Source organism: Betta splendens, chromosome 4 (assembly GCF_900634795.4).
Source record: "Betta splendens chromosome 4, fBetSpl5.4, whole genome shotgun sequence".
NCBI classification, from domain to species: domain Eukaryota; kingdom Metazoa; phylum Chordata; class Actinopteri; order Anabantiformes; family Osphronemidae; genus Betta; species Betta splendens.
The window spans coordinates 7,638,373-7,651,537 of record NC_040884.2 but is presented as its reverse complement, the minus strand read 5'-3'; the positions used below and the strand labels follow the sequence as shown (position 1 = coordinate 7,651,537).

The 13,165-nt window shown below is 50.0% G+C and overlaps 2 protein-coding genes and 1 long non-coding RNA gene across 12 annotated transcripts in view; 1 reads left to right on the top strand and 2 right to left on the bottom strand.

Moving 5' to 3' along the window:
- The window catches only part of LOC114853427 (unconventional myosin-IXb), a 40,411-nt gene extending 38,238 nt beyond the window's left edge, over positions 1-2,173 (bottom strand). For 3 of the 10 annotated variants that reach the window (XM_029146776.3, XM_029146779.3, XM_029146786.3), the window contains exon 1: positions 1,672-2,169. The gene's annotated coding sequence lies outside the window, so the exon portion shown is untranslated. Of the gene's footprint in view, positions 1-1,671 lie in introns of all 10 variants that reach the window. The other 7 variants (XM_029146778.3, XM_029146777.3, XM_029146781.2 and 4 more) reach the window with 5 other exon arrangements.
- A 3,711-nt stretch (positions 2,174-5,884) lies between these two features.
- On the top strand, positions 5,885-8,317 carry s1pr4 (sphingosine-1-phosphate receptor 4). Its single transcript, XM_029149297.3, has 2 exons — positions 5,885-6,039; positions 6,574-8,317. Exons 1-2 carry the CDS (start codon positions 5,902-5,904, stop codon positions 7,897-7,899), a joined length of 1,464 nt encoding a protein of 487 aa, XP_029005130.2. The 5' UTR covers positions 5,885-5,901; the 3' UTR covers positions 7,900-8,317.
- Positions 8,318-9,447: 1,130 nt separating this feature from the next.
- On the bottom strand, positions 9,448-11,717 carry LOC129604024 (uncharacterized). Its single transcript, XR_008694550.1, has 2 exons — positions 10,224-11,717; positions 9,448-10,010 (listed from the first exon to the last, which is right to left on the bottom strand). It is a non-coding gene; the product is annotated as an uncharacterized LOC129604024 (long non-coding RNA).
- Positions 11,718-13,165: the final 1,448 nt, after the last annotated feature.

The following is a 13,165-nucleotide window of genomic DNA, read 5'->3' as shown; positions in this document are numbered from 1 at the left end:
ATTAGGGGGAGGCCATATGGTCCTTTGCTTTCAAAGGCAGCTGAGATTTACAGTCTGGCTTTTTGAAGCAGGTTAGGGGAGAATGCAGTGGGCTGCAGTTTAACCCACCGTCAGGGGGCTACTGTCTGCACGCAATTACATCAGCCTTTGAATTTCTTCATATTGACTATAATTGAAATTGTGAGAGAGAGAGCGTTTTAATAAACGGGGGTTGACTCCTAAGCTTTTGCTGAGGTATTGGGACGTTAATTAGATTTTTAATATGACAGATGGGGCCTTGATTGTTCTGAACATGCTACTGCGTGATTCAGGGCACAGTGGCAGGTCATAAACAACCAACATCACACACACACACACACACACACACACACACACACACACACACACACACACACACACACACACACACACACACACACACACACACACACAGCTCTTTGCAACGCCACCAATAACAACATGTTGGGTCTGTTTATTCATATATTATTTGAATTCCAAAGTGTAGACATTTATGAAATCTGTTCTGTTAGTTCAATAGTACCAATCTTTCAAATAAGATGCTTTCATTAGAAATATGAACTCATCTCAACGGAAGTTACAGTGAAGCTTTCCAAAAATAAATTAAAGAGCCCTGTCAGAGCCTAAAAACAAAACATGTTTGACCCAACTTTCTTTTCCAAACTGGCACAAAACAGACAAAACAGCTTAATTCAATCAATTTCTGAAGCCCTTGGTCACAACACGTGGCTGATGGAGCCGTCGATGGGCGTGTACACACAAAGTCAATCAGAGAAATGGGAGCTTCCAAGTGAAGTGAAAACACGCCTAACGTTATTTATTACAGTATGAAATCACTTTTTCCACTAGCTAGATTACAGTCAAGTAGTCAGACCTCCATCCAGCATAAAGTACACTTTAAAGTACGTCTTTACGTGTGCAAGACTTCGCCTTTGGAAGACGCAGCCACAACATGATCAGATTAGTACAGAAGTGTGAACACACTTGTTATCCTGTAATTAGACAACACAGGAAAATATGCTGATTAACAACGCTACCAACGCAAAGCCAACGCTCTCCATCGCTCAGTTGTGACAGCACTTTCACACAGATGAACACAAATCACAGGTGGGAGTACGATGCTGGGAACAGTGGGCAGAAGCAGACGGCGCTGCTATTACTCAGCAATACATTCAAATGAGCTCGGCGACATGTCGGTTATGTGAAAAGCAAGCGGTTGTCGAGTCGAGCGATCTGAGCTGCAGACATCACACATGACAGTAGCACTGCGCTTTATTACTACAATCAGCCATAAATGCCCCCGTGCAGGCACCGTAATGGCTGTTATACTGGTCCCTTCCTGAACGTTGATGGATACTGCCGCCAAGCTCGACGCCGTGGGACTGGACCCAACCACTTTATGAACCAGCCTGGAGCGCGTCAGACCGGGTCACCCGGTGGACGAGTCCCCGACCCCCCGGGGCCACACGCCGCTAGCACCGACTACCAGGAAGACAGGCGGTAGCGAGGCAGCGGTTAGCTCCGCGTTCTGACTTCCTGGAGCGGCTCGCGCCCGGCGAACCATAGAAAACAAACAAACACACAAACACACAACTGCCCAGAAATGCGCCCAGGCTGGGTTCACTGCGGAGGGGGGCTCGTCGTTGGACGTACCTTTCCCGGCTGCTGTTCTCATTGTCTCGGCGCAATCCTCAGCTGCTTCCGCGCGGTTCAAGCGGCCGCTCAGCCGACAAACCGTAATGAAGTCGCCGCGGAGTCGATCTCCTCGAGACGGACGTTACCGAGCACGAGCTAACTCCGCCGCACACACACACACACACACACACACACACACATACACAAACACGGACACACACACAAACACACCACCCAGAGGGTTCAGTTGGGCCAGTTCGCAGGCGGAAAAAAACCAAAAGCAAGGTACTTAAACGCGTCACTTGGAAGAAGTAGAGGCGGCGTGCGGTGTGAATGCTCCTCAGACACACTCTCCCTGAGCGGAGTGGCGGAGCTCAGAGCGGCTAACGCGCTAGCCTGTCGCTACTTCCTTTCTCTCGGCTCCACACAAGAGCAGCAGCCGGAGCGGCGGAAAAAAAAAGTTGAGGAAAAGGCACGAGCCAGATTCCGTGCGATGACGGCGCCCTGTTGCTGCGATGCCGTAGCGGCACCGCAGCGCCCCCTGCTGGGGCGCCCTGGCTCTCACACGCAGGTCATCCAGTATAAGATATAAGCATTTGGACTCAGGAGAATTATGGTTAGTTGACAAAATCCAGCACGAGCCTTAAATATCTGTCTGATGGCTAGTTTTTTCACACAAGAATAAATATCATTTGGCATCTTGTACGGTGAAGAAGCACATTATTTTTAATGTGTGTCAGTGTCAGTGCCTTGTTATAGTTATTGTGACTGTATGAGTGAATGAGCTCTATCAAGGCTTATTCACCAAGGTCTATCGAGGTTGTTATGCATTGTAACTGTTTACATTATTATAGGACAATGAATCAATAGTTTGAAGTGTGAGGAGAGGCTCATTTGGAAAGTCCATTTCCATGTGGTACAAACATAACATGTTTTCAATGGGCTTTTAAATGTCACAATTATTCTCACAATGGCTTTTCTACACAAAAAAAAAGCAAATAGGAGTAATGTTGCTTCATGGCCACTAGATGTTGACATCTTAAAACATTTTATTTTAATGGATTGGTTTACAAGTTTTAGCAAATGGTCACATGGTGTCACCATAATAAACATTTCTAGGTATTTCTTCTTAAAGCCTTTATCTCTCAACAAAGGGATTAAAATGTTCTCATTCTATCCTTTGGGCACAGTTGTCAAATAGGACAAAATTTAAATGGTTCTGATATTAGTAGATGTTTGTATAAAACATGTGCCAAAAGTTGAAGTGAAAGTCAAGATACAAGGAGGCGGTTTCCCCAAATCCTTAGCTCCACTCCCAGTCAAAAATACTGAAATGCGCAAACAACATTGATGGTCTGTGTGCATTTAACATTGATGATCTCCCAAGATGCAGAGACTGGACCTACCCGATCCATCAGCTGCTGGTGGATCATGATATTTATATCATTTTAACATTTCAAGATATTGTTTCTAAATTGTCTTGCAGCCTTTTATATTAAATCAAAGCAGAGAGTTGTTAGAAAAGCCATAGATTTCTCCTTTAGTCAAAATGCTCTTTTTTTTATCTGCGCCTCGAAATTCTGTCCATAAAAATAATGAACAGAACCAGTGACAAAGGTCCAACGTGCACCGGGAACAGGTCTGACTTACTGCTGGCAATGCGAACCAAGCTCCTACTCCGGTTGTACAGAGACCGAACAGCCCCCTAGCAAAGAGCCTTGGACTTCATACTCCCAGAGCCCCCCCACAGGATGCCACGAGGGACGCGGCCAAATGCCTTCTCCATGTCCACAAAACACATGTAGACTGGTTGGGCAAACTCCCACAAACCCTCAAGGACCCTGCTGAGGGTATAAAGCTGGTCCAGCGTTCCACAACCAGGCCGAAAACCACATTGTTCCTCTTGTGTCCGAGATTCAACTATCGGCCGAATCCTCCTCTCCAGTACCCTGGCATTGACTTTCCCGGGGAGGCTGAGAAGTGTGATCCCCCTATAGTTGGAACACACTCTCCTGTCCCTCTTTTTGTGACGAGGGACAACCACCCAGGTTGTCCAGTCCAGAGGAACTGTCCCCCACGTCCACGCAATGTTGCAGAGGTGTGTCACCCAAGACAGACCCACAACATCCAGAGACTTGAGGTACTCAGGACGGATCTCATCCACCCCCGCTGCTCTGCCACCGAGGAGCTTACTAACTACCTCAGGTCCACTCAGACTTCTAGTCTCCAACCTCCCTCGGAAGCTCGAAGCTCGAAGCTCGAAGCTCAAAGCTCGAAGCTCTCACGAAGGTGTGAGTTAAAGGTCCGTCTGACATAACACCATTCGGGTTCAGATCAGGTTCCAGTTCCTGTCCAGGTATCACTGTCATTGCCCACGTGGGCATTGAAATCTCCCAGAAGAACGATGGGGTCCCCAGTTGGAGCGCTTAATCTGAGTGTCCCTTCATTCTTAAATACTACTCTACATGTTTCGGTCAACCCCCACCGAAAATTGGTTTCTGTTCCTTTAAGAGAGTGTTTAGAAAAAACTCTGGATGGTCCAAATGTTTTTCAAAATGCTGAGACTGTCAGTGCCGCGAAATCAGCTGAGCGAAGCCTCACTCAGAGACGGTGGCCACCTCACGTCTCCCCTGTTTACATGCTCACAGTCTCCTCGGCGTCGGTGCTTTCTACTGGAAGGGTTCATCAGATATATCTCAGGGCAAAGTCTTGCGTAGAAGTTCTACGGTAAAGCTCGCAGCCGCTGCTTATCAGCGAAACAAACATGCACTTGTGGTTTCGAATACGCACTCTTTTGAAGTCATATTTTCAGGGTCAGGGCGTTTTCAGCAGTTATGGGTGTTGTTAACACCTCATTGCAGTCGCTGCTGTATTGATCAAACAGTGTTTTTTCCTTTTTCCTCATATCACTCACAAAAACATCCTCTTCATCATCGTTACATGCCAGACTGTAAGTGGAGCAGCATCCACCCTGTCTCCACCCGTGAAGCTTCTTGCAGTGATGCGCACCTGTGTTTATCACATTTCAAAGACAAAAAAAGGAGAAGCTGCGTCTGAAATTAGCTGCTTTGTTTTTGTGGGAGAGGCAGAAAACGTTCAGCTTCATTACATTTATACGTAAAAGTAGGTCAAATGTCTCACACAGCTCGCTCACACTATGCCAGCGGAAGAAATGTGCAAAATCACACGTGTAGGACACAGATCACAGACTACGTCCACTTGTATGTTTCATATTATAAAACAATAACCGGAGCCTGGTTACAAGATATCAGATGATGCAGCAGCATTTCATCTGATGTGCTGGTATATTTTATTATATTTTCTTAGATTTGACCCTTTTCAAATCACACTAGCGTTTTTTTTTTTCTTCTTTTTGAGCATTTGATAAATGGTAATTATAGTGCACTCATGCAATTAGAGCCTACTTTGCTGAAAGCCTGAAATCTATAATCATAGCTCTTTGGAAACTTTGGAACTTTGAGGCACGAGCTCTGGTTAGGCCCACGTTGGCGACGGCGGCCTCCGCAGCGCTGCCTGCCCTGTGACATGTGGCTGGGGCCCGCTGGCACATGGCTGGTGGTTTGTGCTGAAGCCAAGTGTGCCATGTGTGACTACAAGAGCATGAGGTGAAGAGTGTGATTGTGGCCTTACAGAAAACCTGCAACCACAGCTGCAGGGAGGGGCACCGACATACAGCTGGGAGTTCCTGTTTTTGCTCTTTCTGAGAAATATTGAGTGAAAAAAAAAATTCTAATTTAGGGGTTTTGTAATAGCACCCCTGGCAAGGTGCCCAGGTCTTGTAAGTGCAAGTGAAATTCTTGCCACACATCCTTAAAAATATTGAGTCATTCATGATGTGCATGTAGAAGACAGCTACAACTCCGGCTCTGGCACGTGTGTTGAAAGACTTTTTCCCAGCATCATAAGGGAGCAGCTTAAGCAATAACAGATACTGTTGAGTAGCAATAAAACATATTGTCCTGGAAAAAGAAACAACAGCCACAATTTGCTAATTAGAAATAAATTAAGGGTTTGGGACAGGGTTTAGTTTGAGGACAGACATCAAAACAGAACTGGCGAGTTGATGAAATGAGTGTCATGGCAATCGCACTTTGCTTATTGCTTGTTGTGGGTGTGTGAAACCTCCTTGTGTGTGTGTGTGTGTGTGTGTGTGTGTGTGTGTGTGTGTGTGTGTGTGTGTGTGTGTGTGTGTGTGTGTGTGTGTGTGTGTGTGTGTGTGTGTGTGATATGTTTTGGGTGTGGTGCGTGTGTGACTACCTAACCATCTCTTCCTTACTTCCCCATCAAAAATGTGCTGCGAAAACCTATGTTGAGCTAGAACAGCTCTTCGCCCTCACACACTCAGCATCACCACCAGCAGCCGGGGTGAGTATTAACGCAGCACTGCCTTCGCTCCACTGGGTTTGGAACACAGATCACAATGTGACGTGAATGAATGTTTGCCATGTGACATGCAGGATTATGTTATTGATCAGTTTTTATTTGTATTATGAATTATGGGTGAAAGATAAACTTGACTGAGCAACTGATTAAATGAATTTGACTGATCTGATCTGGAGTAGAACGAGAACATTTTTCCTTTTCTCCTGCTGTTTTGCATCTGTTTTGCTCCATCTTTAGCACAGTAGCGATTGTGAGTTTCTTGGGCAGTTTTTAACAGCCTGCTTCATCATTCTTCGCCCCAAACAACGCGTGCGCATCCGTCACGTTGTGATTTAAAGGCCGACAGCTGCTCTCTCATCCTGTGTTAACCACAGCGAGGTGGAGCGCGGCGGCACATGGAGGAGCCATTTAAACAATGCCTTTTAAATGGAGCGGGACGCGCGCGGCGCAGTTACGAGCGCGAGGGGGGTCTTCAGCGGCCGCGCCTCATTCATTACAGCCTCTCGTCCCTCTCAGGTGCGTGCTGATCCCAGGCCAGAGCTGAGAGTGTGCGGCAGCCTGTCTCGTCGCAGGAGTGCAACGCTTGTTCTCACCCCGGACCCGGTCCCGGACCCGGACCTGCAGCCCGGCCCCATGGACGCCCTCTCCTCCCTCACGTCCCCGGCCTCCTGCCCCCACCTGTACCAGCTCCCCAGCAACGCCTCCATCAGCCACGTCATCCTGCGCCACTACAACCACACGGGCCGCCTGCACAACAGGACCGTGTCCAGCAGCCAGGGCGGCGTCAGCGTGCCCATGGCCGTCTTCCTCTTTGTCAGCGTCTTCATCGTCGTGGAGAACCTGCTGGTGCTGGTGGCCGTGGTGTCGCGCATCCGCCACAGCCGCCGCTGGGTGTACGTCTGCATCGCCAACATCACGCTCAGCGACCTGCTCACCGGCGCCGCCTACCTGGTCAACATCTGCATGTCGGGCAGCCAGACGTTCCGCCTCACGCCCGCCCTGTGGCTCTTCCGGGAGGGCATGCTGTTCGTGGCGCTGGCCGCGTCCATCTTCAGCCTGCTGCTCATCGCCGTGGAGCGCTACGCCACCATGATGCGGCCGCTGCCGCAGAAGTCCACCGCCAAGACCTACTACCGCATCTACGGCCTGGTGGCGCTGTGCTGGCTGCTGGCGCTGGTCATCGGCTTCCTGCCGCTGCTGGGCTGGAACTGCGTGTGCAGCCTGGACGAGTGCTCCACCCTCCTCCCTCTCTACTCCAAGACCTACATCCTGTTCTCCCTCCTCATCTTCCTGGTCATCCTGCTGGCCATCGGCGTGCTCTACGGCGCCATCTACTGCCACGTGCACAGGAGCGCCCAGCTGGGCCCCCAGCGCAGCCGCAAGCGCTCGCTGGCCCTGCTGAAGACCGTCATCACCATCGTGGGGGTCTTCCTGCTCTGCTGGGGGCCCCTGTTCGTGCTGCTGCTGGTGGATTACTTCTGCGCGTCGCGCCACTGCGCCCTGCTGTTCAGCGCCGATTACTTCATCTCCCTGGCCGTGCTCAACTCGGGCCTGAACCCCGTCATCTACGCGCTGGGCAGCAGCGAGATGAGGCGCGCCATAGCCGAGCGGCTGTTCTGCTGCTGCGTGAGGGCCGGCCTGTGCCGCCCGGACGCCTTCTCGTCCAAGGAGACCAACAGCACGTCGGAGAGCAGGAGGGACAGCCTGAGGAACAGCTTCAGCAGGACCCGGAACCTGAGCGTGGCCTCGCCGCCGTCCACGCCGAGCAAGCCGCCGCGCAGGGCGCCCCGGAAGTACCGGCTGAGCTCCACCACCAGCTGCCTGTCGGTCTCCAGCGGTTGAGACCGCAGGGCGCCCCCCTCCCCTCCCCTCCCCTCCCCGGAGAGCAGCCCTGCGCTCGCTGCTGCACCTGCGACCGCTTCCACTTCTGGTTTGAGTGGTACCTGCTCTCAGCGAGCAGTTGCAGTGATATTGTGGCAAAGCCTGAAAAAATGTGAGGTCGTTCACATTTGCAATGATGATTGGCCACTATTCAAATTCTTGGTTGTTTCTGCTGTACCATGTTGCACATTTCCACAGGATTTGATGTCAGATGAGACTTTTTGTCTTTTTGTTTTGTAAAATACACAGCAAAAATTAATAATAAAAAAACGACTTAAAGGGAAAAATATGTATATTTATGTGAACTATTGTAACTTTTTATACCGTGCCGGATGTTTTACTGTAACAAAGGAAATGAAATAAAGTTTATTTTGCCGTACGAGTGAGCGCTGTCGTCACTGGTGCCTGTTGCTTCCTCTGGAGGGAGACACATCCTCAAACCTGGAGCGTCTCCGGTGGAGACACATGGGGTGAATTCACTTTTATGACATATTCTCAGGCTGAAAATACGCAGTGAGCATTTGTTGTCCCACCTCTCTGTCGGCGTTACTCCACAGTGAAGCGACACGTTTCGACCGTCTGGATGCAGATTGTGCAAACGCAGAACGTGCGACCTTTTCTCCAGCTTCTCGCTCGCTGGGCTTCTCTGACAAGATGACTGATTGAGGCTCGGTGCAGAGGAGGGCTGGGACTGCAGCCCCAAGGGCACACACAGGCCGGCTAATTGATAAACTCATTATGACTGTCTGGGAGGGTGGAGATAAGGCTTAGAGGATGGCATGCACCTGGTCGTCACTGTACCGGACCTCAGAACACGTTGCTTTGTCTTCAGATTGCAGGAGGTGTTTTCACAATACGGGCCTGCAAAGGATTTCGCAAAGTCTGTGTTTGTAAACCTTGCTTCACTTTTACTACGTATTTCAATAAGGTTGCTATTAGGTCGATGTCATATCTATCACTGTGGGAAATCACTGCTTTGTGCTATTTAAAGGCTGAAAAGTTGAAAGTTCACACTTTCAGGCAGATGTACTGATATCGCAGGTTAAATTAAGGCTAAAGTTACTTTATGCGTCTGGTGTGTGTGTGATGTGAAGTGACTGAAAGTAACACAAGTAAACATCCCCTGTCATCACAGTAGCATTCAAATATTGAATCAATATGAATTTGATGAATCACTGACTTAAAATCTTAGGAGGCTTTTGTATATTTATGTATGAGCCATATTCACAAATCAGTACTGATGATTAAACAGATTAGACATAAAGAGGGGGGGGGGTGAAAACATGCTTGAGCCTTTTTCTAAGAATGCTTATCAGGAAATCTGCTTCAGTGTTACAGCATTTGCTGCTCTCCCAGCTAATGGACTGTAATCTTCAGCACCTGTCGTTTTTTACACGTGAGCTTTAGTCACACTACAAATGTCATATCACAGCTTTGCAGAAATGAAGTGGAGCACATTTAGGTGTAGCTGGAATGAAGGTGACCAGTGAACTTCATGCAACAAAGGCATTGTTAGGAATAAATCAACTTTATTCTTTGTATTGATTCAGTGGAATGAAAAACCAAAAAAGTGCCGGTAATGTTGTGGCTTCTTGGCAGCGGGTCATGCACATTCCTGCTGTTGACGTACATGAGCTGCACAGGCTCGTCTGTGACGACTGGAAACAAGGTAGAACCTTGCCTTCACCTCCAATGCAGCGTCTGAGGTGTTTGAGCTGTAGCAGCTCACGCACGCACACACAAAAACACACACGCACGCACGCACGCACGCACACACGCACGCACGCACGCACACGCACACACACACACACACACACACACACACACACACACACACACACACACACACTCCCTCCTCAGCAGCCGTTTGTTAGAAGCGCTGCAGGATTTTCATAATTGGCTCCTCTCAACATCTTTTCCTGTTTTTCGTGGCTGGAGACGCGAGGACGTCGCCGGTGGTTGAGCGTGTAGCTGTGTGAGTTCCCCTCTCACGAATTCCTGCATCTTTCGAGTTAAGAGCAGGGGATAAGCCTCCCTCATCCTCGGTCTTGGCACAGCTCCAGGTCCGGTGCCTGATGAAAAAGCAACAGTGAATTCCAGGCTTTATTAGCTCTGGGCTCAGAGACATTTGTTGTATCATATTTGACGTGTCGGGGGCTCATCGCCGCTCCACGCGGCTCTCCCTCCTCTCCCCTTACAACAACAAAGCCTTTTCTTTGCTCCAAATGAGGTACGATGGGTTAATGACGGTTGCGTGCAGACGTGGCTGTGCCCTCCATAATTACCTTCCCGGCTTTGGCCTGCAGGTGTTCAGAAGACAGCTAATGATGTGCTGTCTGAGGAGAGAGGAAGGCGGCGGGCGAGCGAGCCGCACAGGGCACCGGCGCCGCGACCGGGCCGCGGTACCACCGGGCCGCGGTGCCACCGGGTCGAAATACCTGGAACAAGGAGCTTCAGCGCAGCAGCCGTTTTAAGGGCAGACTCAGACTGAAACCCGTCACACAAGTATCAGACTTTAGCGGCTCCAACTGTGGCTTCAAGAGGATCACACCCTGCTCTCTCAGGGCGGATGTCACACGTTTCAGTTACAATATGACCCAGTTTTCTGCAGATCAAAATGCTCATAGAAACTCATGTGCGCGTCTGCGGCCCCTCCCTCCACGCGAAGCGCTGCGTGCATGTGCAGTGGTCGCCAGCTGCTCTCATCTGGAAGCGCGTTCGTAGTGTGTTTGTGCACAAATGTCGCCAACATTGTGTATAAACTGTGATCACAATCCACTTCTACGCTGGATCCATAAGCCATGAATGAAAGCACAAATAAGGGATCCGATCAGAAGAGATGAAAGGTGCCGGGGGCCAAAGAAAAGGCTCCGTCAGTGAATGTATTGACTCAGATGAGAGACGCTGCGATCCTCGTTCCCGTCGCGTTGACAGGTTCCAGCGTCACAGTTTGTTATTAGAGCTTTAGCATCAGACGGAGACAGTGAAAAAGCTTCAGAACTGACTCCACCAGGAAGTCGCTCCAGTCGCCTCCACCTGATCATTCACAGGCGAGGGCTTCATGGGCGCCAACATCAGGGACGCGCGCGTCTTCTTCTCTGGTTTGGCTGCCGTCCAGCGTCCCGTTCCTCACTCACACATCAATAATGTCTGCGCTGCAGATACGATTATTCAATCCATTAGCGCCGCCGCCGTCCTCCCTCGGGCGACTTACAACTCATGTTTGCCAGCGGAGATAACAAAGAAACGTCAGTTTCATTCTCCTGGCTGACACATACAGACACATACACAACAGGACAAGGCCAACTCCGCTCAGTTGTTTGCTAATCGAACTGAAATGCACTGTCATCTTGTTCTGAGTGTGTTCTACTGCAGTGTCTGATCTGATCTGAAGCGTAGCTCAGAGGTAAACAGGAGGTACCACTCTCCTCAGCACGCCACCTCTGCGCCAGCTGTTTCCTCCCTATCAGATCCCAGATACAAAGACACCCGGGACGGGGGTCATGACATTGAAGTTGTAGAGACAAACACCAGTGAACTCTGCTAACGCGAGTTCAACAGTGGATTTGAATAATGAACATGTTCCAGTGCGATTAAACGTTGCCACATACCAAAACAGTGCACGTGGAGGACAATCACACGTTTCCCCCAGAGGCCAAATGTGAGCCATCTGCTGTGACTTTGCTCTCAACCCAGACAATGTATCTGAGCGCCCCCCCCCCCCTCGCTTCTTAATCCGCTCGCTCTCGTTCATTCTTGCTGTGCTTTGGCTGAGCACCGTGACCACTTACCTAATTGTGTTTGAAAGATGTTTCAAGGGTGATGATTCGGCTTTTGGTTTCCAGAAAGTGTCCAACCTGCGAGGACGCAGGTTCTGGGGCTGAAGAGGCTCGACGGGGGAGGCCGTGAGTCTGCAGCCGGGAGTCAGGCGTCTGTTTGCCATTTAGCGATTAGCAGCGAACACGATTACAGACGGAGTGAATGTCAAAGTAGTAAATAGCGTTAGTCCTTAACTGAACGTGAGGAATTTAAATGAGTTGGAACAAACACCTCTTCCTTCTCGTCTTGCTACTCTCTACTTTCCATTATTCTCCTCGAGGCCCGAGGAGTGGGAGAAGCTGCAGCTTCGTGGCGCAGATGTTTCCTGCTCCAAAACCAAATGACTCAGTGGAGCTGGCGGCTTCGGGCCAGAACCGCACGGAGGCTGATTGAAGGGTGGACGGGGCGACCGACGCAGATCCGGCTCAGCAACAGCAGCCACATCATGAAATCTGGTCGCCCTTTGAGGCCTGCAGATGAAAGGGCGCAGCGGGGCCTAAAAGCAGAGCTGGAGGCTGCGGCGTGGACGCCCCGTTTCTGGACGCGCCCACGGGCGCATTGTCCCGCGTTTGATTTTACTGTGAAAAATGAATAGAAGTGTGGCCGGGACGCTCACAGAGGAGGCGCTGCAGCATCCTCGGTCGCCTGGTCAGGTGCACGTCCCCCTTTGGAGCAAGCTTTGAAACGTGGGGGTGAAGGGAGCGACCGGAGCTCTGCAGCCCCACCCTCGCAGCCTAAGGCTCCTGGTGCACGGGCCAAAACCTCGGAGCACGCGCACAGCCTGCCAGTCGCCGCGCAGCCTACGTGCTGCAGCAATGGGTCCATACTGTATGTGGGCATCAGCTGATTGCAGCCCAGTGTGATACATTCTATTTATTTCATGCATTATGGAATATCATTGACATTTTGACCTCATCACTCAAGATTCCCCAGTTGTAGTGATACCCTAACCAGTAACTATGGCAACCAGCAACATGATAACATGAGTAATTCAATCTCTCCATCACAGAGATGCGCATCGTTTCAGTTCTACTTCAGGTTTATACCTAGTCCGTGCGTGTTGGCCTTTTAGGGATGAATGGTGTTATTTTATTACACTGAATGAAAAACATTACGACAATTCATTCTCAGGCTCGTTTTATTGCGTGAAATCACGGCTGGATTGATGATGAAACGAAAGCGTGGTCGCGCCAGTAACATCAGAATAGATGATGCTCCAGTAAGAAAACTTACTGATATGCTTCAAGCCTCCAAAGGTTAAATCAAATGCAACGCTCCCGCCTGCCGGCGGCCGATCTCCTCCGCGTCCGCATGGAACATTCGTCCGCAGAAACTCAGAGCCGCAGAAACATCATTTCACGCCGCCAACCACCATCGGCGCAGTTGCCGGATAAGAGCAGATTCATCA

Coding starts and splice junctions, on each gene's coding strand:
- s1pr4 (XM_029149297.3), top strand. CDS start 5,902: ATGTTTTGGGTGTGGTGCGTGTGTGACTACCTAACCATCTCTTCCTTA. Junction 6,040..6,573: donor CATCACCACCAGCAGCCGGG/GTGAGTATTAAC, acceptor CGTCCCTCTCAG/GTGCGTGCTGATCCCAGGCC.